Source organism: Carettochelys insculpta, chromosome 3, assembly GCF_033958435.1.
Source record: "Carettochelys insculpta isolate YL-2023 chromosome 3, ASM3395843v1, whole genome shotgun sequence".
Classification (NCBI taxonomy): domain Eukaryota; kingdom Metazoa; phylum Chordata; order Testudines; family Carettochelyidae; genus Carettochelys; species Carettochelys insculpta.
The window spans coordinates 11052862-11074270 of NC_134139.1; the positions used below are offsets into that span (position 1 = coordinate 11052862).

At 43.2% G+C, this 21409-nt stretch overlaps 1 protein-coding gene across 5 annotated transcripts in view; it reads left to right on the forward strand.

Annotated features, from left to right (window-relative positions):
- PLCB1 (phospholipase C beta 1) overlaps window positions 1-21409 on the forward strand; it is a 746723-nt gene that overhangs the window by 697709 nt on the left and 27605 nt on the right. For 3 of the 5 annotated variants that reach the window (XR_012644898.1, XM_074989348.1, XM_074989349.1), the window contains exon 32: window positions 12490-12554. The exons of the other annotated variants lie outside the window; for them this stretch is intronic. Coding sequence is in view for 2 of the 3 variants with exons in the window: in XM_074989348.1 (XP_074845449.1) it covers window positions 12490-12528 (39 nt within the window). In the remaining variant the exon portion in view is untranslated. The remainder of the gene's footprint in view (window positions 1-12489; window positions 12555-21409) is intronic. 5 annotated transcript variants of the gene reach the window in all.

Genomic DNA, 21409 nt, shown 5'->3' on the forward strand with positions numbered 1-21409 from the left:
TCAGGGCAGCACAACAGAGTATAGCTGTTGCTGACAAAGAGCAATATTATTGCAAAGGTATAATCTAACCTCATCCACAGAGCCATAATGGCATTACAAGAAAAAATGTGTGCCATCCCTCAAAGCAAGAAGAAAGAGTGCAGTGATCAGTCAAACAGTTAATAAAGCAAATGGATGTGACAGTCTTAACAGTTGTTGTGCCTGCAGTCCTGGGCCTTTCTACGTAGGCAGCACGACCAAGTACTTGGCAATATATCGAGGCAAAGAACTAGCAGCAACTTACCAGACACTTTTTAAAAATCTGGTTCAGGCCTGATTTTGCAAAGCTCTGAGAGTTTCCCTTTGTCACATCCTCTGGTAAAGGTCAAGGCCAGCATTTTAAACCAAGGTATCTGTAGTGAGGCACCAAAAATCCAACTGGAAGTGGCCAGATTTTCAAAAGCAAGAAACACCTGCAGTTCCTATTGACTTCATTCAGGAGTTTAGAAACCTACCTAGATGCCCAGTTTGGAAAATTCTGGTGCATGTTCTCTGAAGTTGCCTCTGCAGATTGCCACTTGTGGTTTAAGCACCTGGGAGCAGTTGAGCATTAGGAGCCTACCGGAGAGCAGCGCTTATAAGACCTGCTCAAGCACCCTTTCATGCCATTAATCATCTGCTGCCTAAGCTATAAAAGGGTTGTGTGGTTCCAGCTATCTCAGATTCTTAACTTTGTGTGACTGGCTGTAAGGGGTAGAAATACCTTCTCTATAGCTGGGGGTGTTAAAGGAAAAGCTCCTGAGGGACTTCAGAAGAGACATCCACTGTTTGTATGCCAAGGATTTTGGATTTCTGGGGTATACCAACCTTGATATCTAACCAGAGGTTCTCTTGTATAAGGGATAATTGCAACTCTGCAAATCAAGTCTTTCCTCCCAAATATGTTGTTTGGACACTTGGGCTACAGTTACGTTACAGTGCTCTGCATCCTGGCTAATAGCCATTGGTGGATCTTATCTAATGCTTAAAAACAAATCAAGTTACATTCTGAGTTTCACAGCATCCCCTGGCAACAAGTTCTTCTAGCTATGGGTGATTGCAGTCGCTCCACCTATTAGCTCTGTGGCACATGAATCTCACCTGGGCAGCTGACCGAGCAGTCAGCTTACAGGGAACACTGCTCCTTTCTTGCTCAGAGCACTTCACTAGAATGTTGAGGTTCAGTGGAAGGAGCTAAAATAGCTGGGACAGCATGGCCCCTCTATACATCCTGCCCTGGAAGCTTGGTGAGGATCCTTCTGTGGTCCCAATGGGCTCTGCTGTCCAGGAGGTTCTCAAAGTCCTGACTCAGCTGCAGATGCTTACCTGATAAGGGTGGATGTGCAGAGACAATACACTCAAAGCACGGGGCAGGAGTCTCTTTGAAAGCTCCACTGTCTTTGGATTCTGTTTGCTAATGGTACTGAAAAGAAAAGAGGGGGCATTGTTCTAAAACAGACGGTCTGTTGAAAGCATTTTATTAAAACGTGAGACCAAAAGCATGAGCCAGTGAGGGTCAAAGTCAGAAGCCACCATGAACCTGCAGCCCTCCCCTTGGCAGCAGAACTGTCTAATATTCTACTACAAGGCTGGGAGAAGCTGGAATTGATACATCCAGGTGAGGGGTGGGAGGGGTAAAGACATTCCAGCCCCATAAGAAATCTGGTCTCCCTTAGGCTGTACAAAATCCTGAGTGATCCATTATTTGATTCTCTCATTCTCAACATTGAAATGGGCTGTGTGAGGGTATTCAGTCTGCCCATTCCCTGTTGTATAGATTTGTTGCTCATACAAACTGTGGAAGTAGACTGCAAACAAAGAATTATACACCACTGGCTGAGTTAATTGAAAACCATTTGTGTGGAGTGTGGTAGTAGTTCTTTGGGATTAAAGGCTGTTTGGAGCAGGAAATCTGTGATTTAAAATTGACATTCAAACAGGGCATTGTTTCTTGTGAATTGATCTGAAATAGATGCAGTTGTACTGAATTAGTTCAAAATATGCAAGATTTTCTACTCAGCAAACTGACATTAAATCAGCATGAGCTTACTAGCATCAGGTCAATGTATTGTCAGAGTGAGGCTAACGTTGGCTTCAAATGAGAATGAAGCTGAAAAAGTGTTGTTAAAAGTGAAGTAAATAACTTATTATGTTATACAATATATAAAATACAGAAAGGATTTTCCCATGTTGCACCTTGAAAACCCTAATTTGGCTTATCCATTAAACCTTGCAACATAAAAATAAATTATGATTTGCTGAAAAAATCTTTTGCATGCGTGTTTTTTATTCCTTTGTTCATTCAGTCTGAGCTTGAAACCATCAAATTTCATTTTTTAATAAAATTTGAGGAAGCAACATTTTTCTTGAGTCAGGCATTCAGGGACTGCGAAAAGACCCTTTGAGGTACAACTTTGTTGAGGAGGTGGCATTAGACTTTAAATCTTCTCACACAAAAAGCCCCTGCTGCAGCCTATCACCAAAGCTTCACCATAAGGTCTGATGCATTGAGTATAAAATAAGGATCTACGGCCTGAGTTTTAGCCCCATCTCTGCAGCATAGAGGCCTTAGCAATGCTTTTTTCTTTCAGCTGCTTACAAACCATATTACATTTGAGGCCAGTAAATGAAGTTTGGTCCATTTAGATGGAGAAATTGAGGCTAATAGAAGTCAGGAAAGCTGCTGAAAATCTTACATTAGCACAGTCAGGATTATTAGCATGTCTGACTGCTACATTTTTACCAAATCCATTAGTCCACATTGACTCTCTGACAAGTGGCATCTTCTGTCCAGCCTGATTCTCATGTCAGTGTCACTGGTGTTGTACTCACTTCAGTGATATCAGTGGAGTCACTCCACGTTTACACAGGTAAGACTTACAACAGGATCTGTGGTGGGAAGAGCAACATATCTGACCCTCCAATGTTCCAAATCAAAATCTATTGTTTCTTCTCAGAAAGAGCAGGGGAAATTAAAAAGAAATTGATTTGGAACTCAAAGTCTACAGGACTTAGCGGTGAGCTCCATGTCCAAGCAGGGACATAACTGGGGCCTATGGATCTCTTTCCATCCCCATGAGAACAATTAGAAGTCCTGTGGCACCTTATAGACAAACAGATATTTTAGAGCATAAGCTTTTGTGGACAAAGACCCGCTTCATCTGATGATCCATCTTGTTCTCGAAGACACAGACTAACATGGCTACCCCTCTGATACTTACTTCCATCCCCCAGGTGATTACCCACATCACAACAAGAAGCAGGGAATAGACAACAGCTGCCACTGGGCTGTTACTCCACCTTCCACATACATAGGTAGGGACAGTTACATTGCTCCTTGTACTGGTAGCCAGCCCAAAGGGGCAAGTAAGGTGCACCAGTCAAAGGGCCTGAAGAAATTACACCCCTGCCTTGGAGTAAAGGGGATTGGGAGCTGATTGCCATTTCTAGAGTAACACTCAGGCTACTGTCTTGCTTTTTAGCAGCCCAGCCTTTGTTCAGTTCCTATCTCTGCCACAAGCATTCTAAGTGATGTTGGGCAAGTCACTTCCTCTCCTGATGCTCCAGTTTTCCCCATCTGTAAAATGGGCATAGTGCTACTGACTACTTTGTAAACCCTTTGAGAGCTACATTAATAATGCTCCATGTCACTCGACAAGAAGAACTTTAATAATTATGTCTCATAGTGGTAGCCATGTTAGTCTGTATTTGCAAAAACAAGTAGTCAAAGACCCACAAAAGCTTGTGCCCAAATAAAACTGTTAGGCTTTAAGGTACCACATGACTCCTTGTTCTTTTTTAATAATTATGCACAGCCAATCATGTGATTTTTAATGTTTCTCATTTCATCTTAATGTTTTAATATTCACCATTTAAATGATTCAATATTCAGGTCACTGTTCCATCTTATCAACCTTTTCAGTATGTTTTGGAACACTGCATTAAAAAGTGCACACCCTGTTTCTTTACATATCAGTCCTTTACACCTCCTGCAGAAGAACATCCCTTCCCTCTCGTATGGGAGGCCCAAACACAGGCTGATACACATCCAACAAGGCAAACGAGCTATGTATCAATAATGACATAATGCCAGATTGTGGCTTGTTGCAGGCACTGGCACAAGGGAGCAGAGAGGGCATAAGATACCAGATGGGGAATCAGGCACTGCAGAGCTGCTATTAAACAGGAAATTTTATCTGTGTTGGAAAACAGTTCAGTTTCATTGAAGACAAAGTTTTTGCTCAGCAAAATGATTAAACAATTTAAAATATGCATTGGAGGGAGGCTGAGCTAGCCTGAAATGCTGTTGTAGGCCCCAGTTCCACAAAGACATCATGCACAAGTGTAGATGTGGTCATAAAGTTAAACTTTTGTTGTGTTCTCAGGAGTAGAGTATGTCTTCACCATGCAGAAGATGGACCCAGTCAGAATCAATCTTACAGTGTTTGATTTCATGCACCTAGAAGGGATTGAACTATCTGGAGTCAACGGCCCACCCCGTCCTCCTAAATATCTCAAGAAGTAAGGGAGATTGACGGGAGAAACTCCCATTAACCTCCCTCTGTGAGGACATCCAATTAAGTTGATAAGTCAATTCTAGCTATGCAATTGCCATAGTTAGAACTGTGTATATGCAATCGACTTTAATGTCTAGTGTAACTCTAGCCTTAGATTATGAGGATGATTGAGCTCTACTTAATATCAAAGAAAAGATTGCAAGAAGCTTAATCAAGTTTTTAATCAATATAGATGGTGTCTGGAGCAGAAGCAAAATATGCTAACAATGAAGGTATTCATACGAAGCCTTTGGCAGATTTGTACTCCCAGTCTGCTGTAAAAAATGTGTTATGAAAAGTAGTTATGAACAGAAACTTGGCTGTATTCAGTTTCTGATCTCAGACAATAGCCCAGATGTCTGAGACAAGGATTTAGTTTTCAAGACAAGAAGTAGTTCATAGAATCATAGATAGGGTTGGAAGGGACTTCAGGAGGTCATCTAGACCCACCCCCTGCTTCAAGCAGGATCAACCCCCACTAAGTCATCTCAGCCAGGACCTTGTCCGTATTTGGGACGGGGAGATATGGTCGCCCTATTAATGCCTCAGCTATTAAAAGTGAAATCAAGAGGGTCAGGCAGTTAATATTACCCTGGGTGTATCTGTTTCTCAAGACTTTTGAAAATAACTTCAACGCATGTAAATAAAACTAAAATATGCCTCGTTAGTCGCATCTGTTGACATCTCCTACTCCCAGTGAAATTTAAGCTTCTTGGATTCTTTTTCTCTCAGTCCCTTTATTGGCACCTTCAGATGTTACAGAATTTAATCACTTCATAATTTCTGATTAAGCCTTACATGCTGTCATACCTACCTACTGCTGTAAACTAGCTGTAATAAAATTTCGGTGATCCATTGAGCAGGGGTTGTACCCACACACTGCTTATGACAAATTCAGCTGTGGAGTGAGCTTATATCTTTTATTGGACCAACTTTGCCTGGTGGAAGGGACTAGCTTTCAAGCCTCAGAGATCCCTCTGGTTACCTTTCCAGACCTGGAGAAGAGCTCTTTGCATCTCAAAAGCTTGTCCCTTCCACAAACTGTAGTTGGCCCATTAAAAGATATTACCTTATTCAACCTTCTGTTCTTCACTGAATTCATGGGTGTTTTGTTTCTGAAAAGTAAATTATGTTTTCCTACTGTCTGCCTATCTAACAAAGGGAGGGAGGTATAAAATGTAGGCGTATATATTGAGGCAGGGCCAGGGCAGAGGGCCTTCTCAGAGGCAGCCCAAACAAGCAGAAGGGCTGGCAGAGCACCAGCAGGGCAATCACAGGCAGCTGTGTGGAGGACGGCTCAGCCTAACTGGGGCCAGCTGACTCCATGACTGATCTAACAAGATGCCTTTAAGAGCCTTTCACAGTGGGAAGGGCAAGAAGAGGGTGTGAGAGGCGGGTGGGGAGAGGCGAGGAGACCAGAGTAGGGGGAGAGAGCAGGTTTGAGAGGAGCAGAGGAGAGGATCAGGAACACCAGAAACCTCAGAGGGAGCGTGAGGAGCTTCAGCTGATCAATGGGGCGGAGGACTCACTACTGCTGCAGCCTGGAGAAGGTACTGAGGGGAATCATCTGGGGAAGTGGCCCAGGGAGAAGAGCTGCTGTGCTAAGGGAGTCAGCTCTTCCCACTACCAGCTGCACAGGGTCCCTGGGCCAGAACCCGGCATGAGTGGGTGGGGGCTGGGTTCCCCCCAGACCACCCTTCATCCCAGCGAGGGCAACTGGGCCCTTAAGTGAGACCAGTGGACTGAAAAGAGGCCAGAAGCCCAGGAACAAGGCTGACTTTGTCACAATATGTAAAACAGTTTCTACATATAAAAATTTAATTCTGCTTTAAATAGATTGTTATATTGAAAGGAATGAAGAAGGCCTTTTGGAGTTGTGAAATGTATCTACAGACAATGCCTTTTCACTTGTCTGGAAATATTTTACAATAATAATAACCATAAGTTGAGTTTAAAAGATTGGGTTAAATAAAATAATGGCAGAGGAAACCAGCCTGAAAACCTACCCTTCTTCCACAGAAATGAAAATAGGAGAAAATAGTCAGGCTGAGTTCAGGTGGCTAGCACAACTTAACTGAAGTTATTGTGGTTGTACGAGTGAAGTGAGTATCAGAGAGGTGGCCGTGCTAGTCTGTAGCTTCGAGAACAACAAAAAGTCTTGTGGCACCTTACAGACTAACAGATATTTTGGAGCATAAGCTTTCATGGCCATCATCAGATGATGAAGCGGGTCTTTGGCCACGAAAGCTTATGCTCCAAAATATCTGTTAGTCTATAAGGTGCCACAAGACTTCTTGTTGTTCTGTGAGTGAAATGAGGACACGGGCTGGCCCTGAGGTCTAATATTGCTCTCTCTGACATTGGTTTCCTTCCAGTCCTGATTTGCACCAGCAGAAGCAAGCTCAGAATCAGACCATTTTGTTTCTTAGACATTGCTTCTCTCTTCTTTTCCTGATCAAAGAAAAGTTCTGTGAATTTTTAAGGTCATTGGCTCTGAACGGGGCAGTCAGTTCTGATGCAAAGAGACGCTATGTTCTAGGAGTCACAAAGAAACACAAAGTTGCTGTGTCCTTTGAAGGCCAAATGGCAGGATCAAAACTAGTAAAACAGAACCTGTGGCCATGATCCAGATTCTGCCCTGAGCCCCTCCTTATAAAGCCCAATTGAGTTTATTGGAATCACAAATGTTAAAGTTGAGAGGAAAAATTGGCCATGGATATCAGATTTTTGTCATTATTTAACCTTCTGTTTGTAGTTATTTGTATAATGAAAATTATTATTTAAAATAGCATTGAAATATCTCTCTTGAAGATAAACTCTGTAGCACATCCAAGGGCAAATGTAAAAGGAACTCATTTGGTTCAATGCTGTATTGGTATCCCCATTATACACATTTTTCCACCATCCCTGAAAGAATCATGGATTAAAACAGTTCAGGGTGAGAATTTCAAAAACACCAAAAATTTTAGATTCCCCTTGACCTGTGCTCCTAATTTGTTTGAGTATTTCTGAAAATCTCTTCTTTCTCCAACAAGGTGTTATCGCAGATCAGAGCAGTCATTAAACCTTTGCTTAAGGCCAAAGCCTGTGGCAGTCTCTGTACAAATGAGTTGCCAGGTGGGTGACTGGGGAAGAAAGACTGAATTGTCAGGACCAGTGCAAACAGACTCAGATAAGATGTGGTGAGATAGTCGATGGAATTCCCTTTTTACTTTCCATAGTATGGCTCAGTTTTATTGTCATGTTTTCAAGATGGCCCTAAAGGATAATCACAAAAAAGAAAAAATATCCAGATGGACGGAACCGATTTGGAGCTTCGGGCGCCTTTCCTCTGAGCCAGATTCTGCTCTCTTTTGCGATGATGACGTAAATCTGGAGAAAGTCCTTTTGCTCCAGTGGATTTACAGCAGCATACCTCAGAAGAGCAGCTAGCCCTCATGGCAGCTTTGAGACCAGAAACATAAAACAATCTCTGTGGTGGATTTTGGGACAGTGCTGGACAGCCAAACTTGTGACTCTTGTCAGAGAAAATGAAACACGTTGATACCATCACATTTTAAATACAGTTTGAACCTCTCTAGTCTGGTACCTTCGAGATCTGGTCAGTGCTGAACAAGAGAATTTCCCAGACTACAAGCCGTCAGTATTGTCTAGCAGCATTAATACTTTCACTGCTAACTGGGCTCTTACAAGATATTTAGAGGTAAATTGCAGCTAAATAACAGCACAGATCACTAAGCGCCAGAACTGCTGGGTGTAAACAAACTTCATGGGACCACGGGAAATTTGGCTGCATCCATGATAAGTGGTGATCCGGATAACTAAAATAATGCCAGATTACAGATGTTGCCAGATGAGAGAGTGCTGGACTAGAGAGGTTCAGCCTGTACTTGTCTTGCATTGAATGATTTCTGCACTTTTCTACAGTAGTACAGTTTCTCCACAGGAATGCTGGGAAAATCCAGCATTGCAAATTAATTATGGATAACAGAAAAATACAATCATTTGACTCTGGTTTCCTGCTTCTTCTTTCAGAAGAAGCATAGGGTCTTCTTCCTGTGATGTTCCCTGAACATTACGGTCACTAATAGCTATTCAGCTGCATTATTATGATTTGGGAAGTAATATATTTTGTCTGTAGCAGTGTTGCATTAATTATCTGTGGATTTAAAATATTTCACCAAATACCATTTAACATGGCTACTGTGAATGCACAAAGGCAACTAAAATCTGTTCCTTGCTACAATAAGCTAAATGTAGTTGTACCAACTGAAATCAAAACAGTTTCATATTCAGAGTTCATTTAAATCCTTGTGTTTCTTCCTGACTCTCTCTTATAATGCAAGACAATCCTTTTTGTTGACTGGAACTACATAGCAAGCGAGCACTCTGGTAAATATATAAGTGCAATATGATATATAATGTCTGATACATTCATGCTAATTGGATCAAAAATAGGAATAGTGGGACTGCACACATATTATCCATATAAACTTCAAAAATTATGATAGAATTTGAATTATGTGCCCCTTAACTCGAACTTGGGTGTCAGATTTTGTAACTTTATAGCACAGAGGAATTCAGGCTGTCAGCTACAGCTGCTATACAGATATCTCTGTTTGGTAGATCGACTGTGTTTTGAGTACTTGCTAATAAAATCCCAAGGAGGGTAGTGTTTTGCTGTCATTTTGGGATATTGCTTTTTTGAAATGATTCACCATTTTCAGACTGATTTTCAGCATCCAGCTTGGTGATATTTGCATGTTTGCAAATGCACACCTACTTTGTCCATGTCCCTCACCGTATGTATGCCCAAATCCTCAACTGTGAACAAAAAAGGCGACAGGAATATCTTTCTAGCTCCATGAGTATATAAAATTGGAATCCCTTTCGTGCAATGTAAACACACACTTTCACATATACAAATTCAGACCCTGTGTAGTGGGTGCAATTTTCCCGGCAGTAACTGCACCAAACTCTGCAGTGACAAAATGATAGTGTAACCTACACTTCACATGTATTGTGGCATAAAACGGTTTCAAATGCTAAAATAATTTAACTTCAACTGATGTATCTATCAGCCAGCAGGTGTACAAAGCAAGTGTAACTTCTAGGCCAAAAGAGCTCAAAATTAAAATGCCACAGGAAAAATAACAAGGAAAGATACACAATAAAGCAGCCTTCTCTTCCCACTTTACATTTCACCTTCTTGCCGCTACATTTTTTTCTGCAGTAATTGCACATGCTGCTCCCGCCGCATAAATTATAGATTTATTTTCTAGGCTCCACTGTCACAAGTGCCCTGTTTTTGACCATCATAAACCTAACATGTCACTTACAACACCATTTATGTCAGTGCTCATGTAGTCATTTTACAGCTCAAGGTGAACAAGAGTTCAAGGGGAGAACAGAGAAAGTGGTTTCATTCATTCACTGTGATGCCGTGTGGAAGGACTTTGTGAGTTCCATTACATATAAAGTTCATTCAAAGCCAATGATATTACGTTAGTTCATTATTTTTTTTCTCCACCGTGACTCAATTACAAAACACTTATAAAGCCAAATGTATGTAAGATATGCATAAAATGTATTGTTCTCCTTCACTGTCACCAAGGAAGTGACTTGGTAATTATGGTCAGGTTTCAAAAGTAGTTTAAGATAAAGCATTTTGTGGCAAATTTTAAGTATTATTTCATCTGTGAAGTTACATAAACTTTATTTTTGTTAGAATAGAAACTGAAATCTCTTACTGTTCTGCTAGTCATTTCTTTCTATTTAGTTGTTTGTTTTCAATTTTTTAAACAAACTTATCCTACAACCAACTAGGCCCAAGCATAATTTGACTTTAATTAATTAGTGCCCTACTATCATAGTAGGGCTGACTTTAGCCCAATGTCATGTTCTTACACCAGGTAACTGTTTAAAATATACAGATATACAGTTTTCTTCATGCCGCATATATGGAACACTGTGTATGCCATAGTGTGGCAGACTCCAAGATTTTAATAGCACCAGTGTACTGCAAAATAATCATGAATTTTGACTCCTACAAACAGAAATAGACCTGTAGTCCTTATTTATGCAGCTCCCATAAACGTACAGCAATCGCTCACCACTTCCTTCTCTGCTGGGGTGAAACATCATCTATTAAACATACAGCAATGCTACACGAAAGTTTAAGACGATAGACATAGAATACCATAGCCAAATGCAAGTGGAGAAGTAACTTTAGCAGAGAAAATGCTGAACTGTAAACTGCTGGGCTACACCTACACTAGAAGCATCTGTCTACAGAAGTTGCTGTCAGAAGAGATGTTTCGACAAAACTTCTGTCGACAGACTGCATCTGCACATAAAAGCAGATCAATCTTTTGTTCTGCTTTGTCAACAAAAGGCTCCCTGAGTATCTACACAGCCTTTTTTGTTGACAGTTTCTGTTGACAAAACTCATTTTGTGTGTAGAGGTTCCATAAGTTTTGTTGACAAAACCCCAGTTTTGTCTACAAAACTCTCTAGTGTAGACATAACCAGGGTGTTCTAATCCATCCACAAATCAGAACCAAAAGTCTACCCTTCCCAAAGTATAGTTTTATGAACAAAAAAGTAACCTTCAAGATAACTATGCTACATAAACCCTTTGAAGTTTTTTGGATGCTCCTAGGTTGATGTTCTTCCCAGGATCTCTCTAACCCAGAGCTTTACTCTCTTTTAGAAATCAATCCTGATCCCTTCCCTCACTTATTTTTATGGTGGTGTAAAATGAATTACACTTGTCCCAGAGCGTCAGCAACAATTAACATGCAGGGTTCCAAAGCCTGCCAACAGGTTGGGGTTATATGGCCATCCTGCCACTCTTTTAAATTACCCAAATATGAATTTTGTTTTTTGTTTTGTTTTGTTTTGTTTTGTTTTGTTTTAAGGGCTCTTTGCTGGATCAGAATAGTGGTTTTACACCTTACCCTGAAAATGTCATGCCCAACAGTCAATGACCAGTAGCTCCATCTGCTCAGACATAGGTTTGCTACTGACTCAAAAGGAGGTGTTCTGTAACCTTTCTAGCACCAGTTTTGTATGCATTCTGGCTTTTGCTAGAAGGTCTCTCATCTCCAAAGCAATCAAGGCCAGTCCCGCTTAGCTTAAGAAATCAGGTATGAGTACAGTTGCAGGTGACTGTAGAAGCACCTTTCAATAAGAGCCTTAGGTGGGATCCTTATGGAAATATACTTATTTTTCCTCCTATTACAAGAAAGTGTTTCTTTCTCAAGGAAAAAAATATTTTCTTACCATGTGTCTGAGCTCCAGCTGCTCCCAACTTCAGCTCTCCCACACAAAAGCATGATGAAACATTGTCCTCTTTTAATATAGGGTGAACCTCTCTAGTCCAGAACTCTCTAATCCATAAACACCCGTAATCTGGCATGATTTTAGTTAGCAGGACAACCACTTATCATAGATATGACCAAGTTTCCCATGGGCCTATAAAGTTTATTTACAGCCACCAGGCCTGGCTGTGAGCCTTCCGTGTTGTTATTTAGCTGTAATTTACGCCTAAATGTCTTCCAAGAACCAGTAAGCAGTGGAAGTGTTGATAATGCTGCTAGACAATAATGCCGTACCACGATTCCAAGGGTGCCAGATTAGAGAGGTTCAAACTCTATAAAGTGACAGGTTTTGTGTCATAGATTGGTATGACCGTCTAATGTGTTCCTCCAGACTGGTCAGATTCACTGCCTACTTGTTCCTACCAACTAGGCAAATATTAATGAGCCAACACGCAGAAGTACAGAGTGATCGTTCATTAAGTGTCTAGGTGAGAGACAGGTTACTTTCCTGTACTGCAGAAAATTATGTAATTTCAGTTTGGAGTAATTGCTAATCACCTAAAACTGAAATGATCCTTGGTTTTGTTTTAAAGAGCATAGAAGAACAAGAAGTAGAGGAAAAAAAGAAGTAGAAATGGAATGTGAGACTATAGTGAAAGTGAGTGAAACATTCCCCTTCTTATCTAGTAACACTGATGTTGTTTTCATTTTTCATGTCAAAACTTGAGTTGGTAGGGGCCTGCGGTTTACTGCCCATTGGTTCGCCTGATAATGGAAATCTCCGAAGGTTTTGAGCCCCTTTATTATCTGCTGGCTGTGTAACGTATGTTGCCACTGAAGGCGAGATTCTTTTTTAGTCTGGGAAAGCAGTTTGTAGTTTCTTCACGTCACACCCCACCCCTCTGTTTGCTTTGATTGTAATGCTTTTGCCCCACCTGTGGGGCTGTGATCAGGAGATGCATGTAGCAACATGTGAGTATAAAAGCTTTTCAGGCCACCATCTTTTTGGAGCATGTCAGAGCCAAAATCCTGTTCCCCTGAGACCCCCCACTGAGAACCAATGCACTGTTTCCCATAGACACTGAAGAAGTGAAGAGAGATTATGAGGAAGGAGAAGAGAGGACCTGAAATCCCTAGATGAGGGCATCAAGAACCGGAACCATCAGAGGGGGAAGGGACGGGAGGCAAAAAGTGGGGTAGACTGAGGCAGTTCTCCAGCTTTAGCAACCTGAAAACCCCCATTTTGATTTAAATTTTTTCATGACTCCCCCAACCCAGTTTCTAATTTTCCCCAGTGGGTACTTTGTCCCCACTCAGTTCCAGGTCCTGCCTCCTCCTCCTCCACCTCCCAGGGTCCCAGTCCTACTCTGCCTCTCCCCGCCCCTCCTCTTCCCCTCCCCTTTCTGCCCACTCCCCTGAGTGTGCTCCATCCCCACTCCTCCCCTCTCCCGGCACCTCTTGCATGCCTCAGAACAGCTGTTCCTTGGTACTAGGAGGTAGGGGGAGCAGCTGATCATCAGGGCTAGCAGCCCCAGACATGACTCATGGACCCCCCTGGAACACCGTTGTGTCTGGGCAACCCAGCTGAGGAACCACTGCATAAGAGGCTTGCGGGAAGGGGAGAGATTCAAGCCTTGTTAAGAGGAAAAGGGAAGGGGCGCAAGTTCATAGGCTTGAGAAGAGCATGCCCATGCAAGAGGTCATCGGAACAAGGAGGAGAAGAAAAGCTGTGGCAAGCAGAATGCATTTATGTCAGGGAAGGGGGAGGAAGAGGGAATTAATGGAGCCAACAGGACAGATTAAAAGATAAAAAAAGTGCAATTATCCCGGTAGAATGAAGAAGACTGAGGAAAAGATAGCCACATCCACCAGAAAAAATGGAAGTATGGTTTATTTCTTTACATTATTTTATAGAACAGTTGATGCCAGCTTGTCCTAGCAGAAGGGACACGAGTTTGGCTGTGAGTAGCAGGGGTATGAATATGGAGGAGGAAGGGAGCTCTGGACAGCTGCTTGTAGATGTGGGTGTACAGTCGATCCCAGGTTTTCTTCTGTTTAGACTCTGGGGGGAGGGTGTGGGGTTTAAACGGCTTTGATTATTAATCAGTCACTTTTTGTTTGTGCTGTGCTGATCCTTTGCCTTGCTGATGCTACCTTTCTGAATGGCTTCATATGCTTGACAGCTTGCTGATGGAATAAAAACAAGTTCTTTTGAAGCACTGTCACTCTGGGGGGACCAGGAAGGAGGGAACCAAAAATCATGAATGAATGGAGCTTACCATTAGAGAGTGCCTGTATTAAAGGATTTCAGATGATTGGTAAGAAGGCACTTGTGTTTGTTTGCTGACAATGGCTGTTTTTCAGTGTCTTAGGGGCCAGATGATGGCAGGGGAAGTAAGGGGTGGTGGCAGCCTTCAAAGAGTCACTACTGCTCCTCCTTCATTACAGGTAGACAGGAAAAAGTAGGAGGGCTGAGGACTGAGTGGAACAGACACAAGTGAAGCAGTTAGTGTAGTTATCAATCTGCTGTGGGTACTCACTCCAGACCTCCATGAGGCAGGTTCTGGCTACAAGTTGTAGTTTAGGTACCAGTGAGCTTTTCAGGAAGCACAACCATGTGTTGTTGCCCTTCTTCAGGGCTTTGGCAATGCTACAAATTAGCCCATAATCTTTAAAAATGCAGGTAGTTGCAATTGAGGGTTACAGGTAGTTGGAGGGAGACCTCCCAAACATCTGATCTTAAGGAAGGAGGTAATGTGGCACAAATAAGATTGAAATCTGTGGTGGGGACGTGGTCTGACAGTAGTGAAGGGAGAGAAGTTTTAATTTACTGCATTCTCCATGGCATACCATACTGGGGCCATCTTCAGGACCCAGCACGTTTGTCTACACTACCTCCCTACTTCGAAGGGAGGATGATAATGAGGGTGTTGGAAGTTTATTAATGAAGTGCTGTGGTGCATGTGCAGCACTTTATTAAGCAAATTCCCCCTCACGGCAACTTCAAAGTTTTGAACTTCGAAGTGCCAGCTCGCCACGGCTCTCTTTATTTTGAGGAATAAAGAGACTTGTAAGTACCCCGGGCACTTTGAAGTACTGGCGGTTGAGCTGCAGCTAGACGCTAGCTGGCACTTTGAAGTTTAACACTTCAAAGTTGACATGGGCCGGGGGGAATTTGCTTAATGAAGTGCTGCATATGCACCACAGCACTTCTTTAATAAACTCTCAACACCCTACTTACCATCCTCCCTTCGAAATAGAGAGGTAAGAACATAAGAACATAAGAATGGCCATACTGGGTCAGACCAAAGGTCCATCAAGCCCAGCATCCCATCTGCCGACGGTGGCCAATGCCAGGTGCCCCAGAGAAGGAGAACAGAAGACAAGTGATTTATCTCCTGCCATCCATCTCCTGCCCTTGTTATGAAGGCTAGGGCACCATACTTTATCCCTGGCTAATAGCCATTTATGGACCTGACCTGCAAAAATTTATCAAGCTCTTTTTTAAACCCTAATAGAGTCCTGGCCTTCACAGCCTCCTCGGGCAAGGAGTTCCACAGGTTGACTGTGCGCTGTGTGAAGAAAAATTTCCTTTTATTAGTTTTGAACCTACTACCCATCAATTTCATTTGGTGTCCCCTAGTTCTTGTATTATGGGAAAAGGTAAATAATTTTTCTATATTCACTTTCTCCACACCATTCATGATTTTATATACCTCTATCATATCGCCCCTCAATCGCCTCTTTTCCAAACTGAAAAGTCCCAGTCTCTCTAGCCTCTCCCCACAGCCAGCTAGACGTGGATCCAGACAGCATTCATTCTGCAAGGTGGCTATATCCCTTGGGATTTGCCATAGCATCTTGTTGGGGCCCTTGACTCTAGGCTCTACTGGAATAGAAATAATACATCTTTTATGTATTCATTGATGCTTAAAATATCTCCTTAATTTGAGTCATGTCGCTTTTCCGATGTGAATAATCAGTCTTCTGACCTCATGGACCCATAGTCTTCACCTATCTATACCCACCATTGCATGCTTATAATCTCTTGATGTTTTTAGTTGTAGGGTCTCTTGCAAAGATATAATTAACTTGTAAAATACAGTGCGTTTAAAGCAGACATTTCATTCTGAAAAGTGCTTAGTTTTGTCTCTCTGCTTGGCACTGGACATGAGCAACAAAAGCGGGTGGAACTCTGAGAGCATAATAAATACCTTAGTAGCCTGAGAGTGCACAGAAGGCACAGCCCAGGTGATTTATATGAGACAGAAGCATTAAACTGTCAACAGTTTGACAGGGATCTGATAGTCCTTTGTAATTTATATGCAAACATTGTACGGATATTGATTTCTGCTTCTAGGAAATGTAGTTTTCTTTCTTGAAAAGCTGAAGGGCTAGATTAGAGCTCAGTCCTTTTGAAGTAATGTAGCTAACTTTTAGAAAGTCAGAAATCATGGCGTTAATGATGGCAGCCCCTTTTGACCTGAGCAGCTAGGCAAAGTACAGGGCCCTTTGCAATGTTCCAGTTGGAATGAGAAATTGATGCCATCTGGTATTTTCTTTAGTGCAGTCTTGTTTATTGACAAGGAATGTACAATACCCTGTGTTTTCTGAGTGCAGAAGGAACCAAATAGCATGAAACAACCACTTTGCTCACAGTCCAGAAGACTTTCTTGGCATCCTGCCCCTCGACCTAAAAACCTCTCCCCACACATTTTCCAGGGTCAGCCACTATGCTTTTAGCTGGCATCTTTGTGTGGCGGTCTCTGTCTTTCTCATTCTCTCTCTGTCCTTTTTGTCTGTGGGCACTTACCTTTTGTCCTGCTTTCCCACAAACAGGCACTCATACCCGAAATGATGTTCAGCAACAGCATAGGCACCAATTTCCCCTCTAGACAGAGGGGTGCTGGATCCCCGCTCCACCCCAGGCTCTGCCTGCCCTGCCCCCATTCCACCCTTTCCCCCAGGCACAACCCCTTTTCCACCCCTTGATTCTCCCTTGACTATTGTGTAACTCACTGGATCACAAAGTTTGGTGAAGAATTCATTGAGTAGCCTGCTCCTGTTATGGCCTCTTGATTTCCTAACAGATAAGACTCAGGCCATTTTCTGACGTAGTATGTATGGACCAGCAAGTACTGAGTGCCAGCCTCTGTCTCAGTCAGGGTCCTAAGAGCAGCAGTGACTGAGGACCTTTGGTACACCCCACAAAATGAAGCTGCAAAGGGGCTCTCCTGGTTTTAGGGGGCCCTTCCTTGCAATGCAAACCATCACATTGCCTGCACCGAGTTTTGCACCCTGTGTACATGTTGTGCAACAGAAATTCTCCCTGATTTTTTTTGCAGCCCCAAAATGTCCAGCAGTTTTAAGATCATGACATCACCCTAGATCCTCCTATTTCATTACATATATCACAAACAGCTGCTACATGTATCTATCACTTACCGGTTTCTCCCATCTCATATGTAATGTTTCATCCTTAGCTTTCCCATTGTGACATCCGGGCAGCGCTGAGGGGCGGGAGGAGGATGGACCATGTCATACTGTGGGCAGTGCTGAGGGCTGGCTGGCAGTCCCCAGCTCCGCCCCTTCCACCCGAGGCCCAGCCCCTTCTGAGAGCGTACAGCTGTCCCCTGTCCTTGCCCAGGGACCTGGCAAGTCTGTCACACACCCTGACTGGCCAAAGTGTATGTCCACTCTTATTGGATGCATACAGTTCTTGTTAGCATGGATGGCTATTAGGCGTGCAGGCAGCAATCTAGTTGAATTTATCAGATCTAATTACACAACTTCATGCATGGATTCACCAAGTTCATTGTATTCTGCCACACAGAGGTGTCGGGGGAATTTTCTTTCCTTCAAAGACTTTGTGATTGACCGATGCTGTGGTAAGAGGCCAATAGGTACTGTGCTTGAGGCCTCATAAGAAAGGCTGAATAGAGCCCCTTTATTGAGTCTACTGCCACAATTAGTCCTTGGGCTGTCAACCCGCTGGAGACTAAAAGCCAAAATAGCTGTGGGTAGAGCGCAAAGAGCTGCATATTACATATTTATTTTTATTCTGTCAAACAATCGATAGATCATATGTGTCTCAATGCCCATCCCCTCCCCCAGAGCCAGGCACCCCAGCCCCTCACTCTAACCCAATCCCCCTCTCCTCTTCTGGAGCCAGGCACCCCCAGCCTGCCACTCTAACCCAATGCCTGGGACTCACCGGAACTGCTGCCACCACCACAGCCACCATGTGCTTCTCTGTCCGGGCAGTGGGGCACATGTACAGAGTGGTGGAAAGCACCCCCGACACACGGCTCTGAGCAGGAGCCGCATTTCATTGCTCAAAGAGCCACGTGCAGCTCAAGAGCCATAGGTTGGCCACCTTTGATTTAGTTTCTCCAGAAGCCTTGATCCAGGAAAGCTTTTGCAGACATGTGTAAATCAATCCCCATTCAGGACAGCATTGCAACATGTATTTCATTTTAAGCACATGCTAAAGCCCATCAGTGGGATTTGACCACAAGCATAAGCCTCGTTCTGCACCGAGCTGCTTTCCTGAATCAGCACCACAAGCTAAAACCTGCAATCACTGTGGTGTGGAACTGGAGTTCTGTCTGCTGGAGTGTCAGCTTTTATATCTAGCTTCAGCCTGGCTTGTGGGAATAATATTGCACTTGGCAGATCACATTCTGACATTTTGTTTTCCTGCAGTAGGTGTTAAAAGCGTATCAATAAAATAGATGCCATGAAATATGAAGGAGGGATTATTTCTGCAAATGACTAGTACTGAACGTTGGTGTTTGAGAAGTGATTAGAAAAGATTAAGATTTATCCTTGAAGACTCTTGGAGATCAGGGGAGATACCGGATGACTGGAAGAAGGCAAACACAGTGCCCATCTTTAAAAAAGGAAAGAAGGACAATTCAGGGAACTATAGACCTGTCAGCCTTACTTCAATCCCTGGGAAAATAATGAAGGGAATCATCAAGGAATCTGTTTTGGAGAACTTGGAAGAGGGGAAAGTGATCAAAAGTAGCCAACATGGATTCATAGGGGCAAGTCCTGCCTGACCAATCTGATTAGCTTCTATGACAAGGTAACGAGCTCTGTGGACACGAGGAAGTCAGTGGATGTGATATACCTTGACTTCAGCAAGGCTTTTGATACGTTCTCCCACAACATTATTGTTCATAAGTTAAGGAAATATGGATTGGATCCTTGGACTATAAGATGGATAGAAAGCTGGCTTGGTGGTTGGGCCCAACGGGTAGTGGTCAATGGCTTAATATCTGGATGGCGGTCTGTTTCAAGCGGAGGGCCGCAAGGCTTGGTTCTGGGACCTGTGTTATTCAACATCTTTATTAATGACATGGATGAGGGACTGGATTGCACACTCAGCAAGTTTGCTGATGACACAAAACTAGGGGGAGACGTAGATTCATTGGAGGGTAGAGAGAGAATCCAGAGGGACCTGGATAAATTGGAGGACTGAGCCAAAAGAAATCTGCTGCGGTTCAGTAAGGAGAAGTGTAGAGTCCTGCACCTGGGGCAGAAGAATCCCAAGCATTGTTACAGGCTGGGGACCAACTGGCTCAGCAGCAGTACGATGGAAAGAGACCTAGGGGTTATGGTGGATGAAAGGCTGGATAAGAGTAAACAGTGTGCCCTTGTAGCCAAGAAGGCTAACGGCATACTAGGGTGCATTAGGAGGAGCATTTCAAGCAGATCTAGAGAAGTCATTATTCCTCTTTATTCGGCACTGGTGAGGCCACATCTGGAATACTGTGTCCAGTTTTGGGCCCCCCAGTATAAAAAGGATGTGGATTTGCTGAAGCAGGTTCAGCGAAGGGCAACAAAAATGATTAAGGGTTTGGAGCACAAGACCTATGAAGATAGGCTGAGGGATTAGTTTACAGAAGAGAAGACTTAGAGGTGATTTAATAGAAGCCTTCAACTTCCTGAAGGGGTGCTCTAAAAAGGAGGGTGAGAAACTGTTCTCAGTGGTGTCAGATGGCAGAACAAGGAGTAATGGTCTGAAATTGAAGAGGGAGAGGAGTAGGTTGGATATTAGGAAAAACTACTTCACCAGGCGGGTGGTGAAGCATTGGAATGCATTGCCCAGAGAGGTGGTGGATTCTCCATCCCTTGAGGTTTTTAAGTCCTGGCTGGGATGACTTAATGGGGGTTGATCCTGCTTGAAGCAGGGGGCTGGACTAGATGACCTCCTGAGTTCCCTTCCAGCCCTGTGATTCTGTGATTAAATCTTACTGCAGTTATTATTCAGCACGTGCATTGCAGGAGCATCCAGAGGTGCTGATCAGAACAAGCACTCAATTCTGCAAGTGGTACAAGCGCTTCCAGAGATATGCTCAGTGCTCTAGAGAATTCACAATTGAATGTGTGTGCTTTTAAAATAGGCCTTTCTGTGAAAATGATACAAAGGCTAAATTCTGAGTGCAGCTTTTCGGATTTTAGTCAGTCTTCCTCTTAGAACGAATGGTGTTTGTGGAATTTAATCCACTCCACTGTTCTTTTAGTAATGTGCCTTTTATTGCATTTACACGTTGAATCTCTCTCTTCCAGCACCCTTAGAACCTGACTGGTGCTGGACGATGGGAGGTCAATATTTTCTAGCACGTTACCAACACTTCCACTACTTACTAGGCTCCTAGAAGACATTTAGGGATAAATTAGAGCTAAATAACAGCACAGAACACTGAGAGCCAGGACTGGTGTCTCTAAACAAACTTTATGGTACCACAGGAATCTTGGCCACACCCATAGTAAGTGGTCGTCTGGCTAACTAAAACCATGCTGGATTATGGAGTTTGCCAGATGAGAGAGTTGCAGATTAGAGAGGTTCAGCCTGTAGTGGATACTGCTGCAGTAAAGGTCTTTAAAACATACTGGAGGTATCAATACACAATCTTGAGTGGAACACAGGGATAGTGTCACATCTGAGATTGTAACCCACCCTCAGCCACATTCTCAGTACACAAGACAATCGTCGCCTGTCCTCACCCACACAATAGGGCCAAATTTTCTGGCCACAAACCCTAAATTCTGCATGACTGGTAACTTATCTTGTTGCCCTGGAATACCTTTCATTCCCACCCCCACCGAACCACCCAGGGCCCCTTCTTGAAAATACTCTTCAGTGAAAAAAATCATTCACAGTTAGTTTTGACTGATTTTTTTGTGAAGATGGGTTTTGTTTGCTGTGTTCTCTGATCCTGCCCCACTCCTTTAAGCCTGGGTTCCTGCAATGCGGTCCAGATGGCCTGGCTGACCATGTCTGGCTTTCATGTATGCCAGAGAAGTGGGAGGCTGCTAGCCAGCTTCTGCAGCTTATCTCCCTGGCTTTTCAGGCCTCCAGCTCATCAGCCTATATTCCTGGTTCCCCCACTCCCTGCCTGCAGGCTGGACCACCATCCTTGCTCCCCAAAGCCTAGCTCCATCAAACAATGCAGCAAGTTTGCACTGTGATTTAATTAGCTCCTTTTTGAGGGTAGTGCTGGA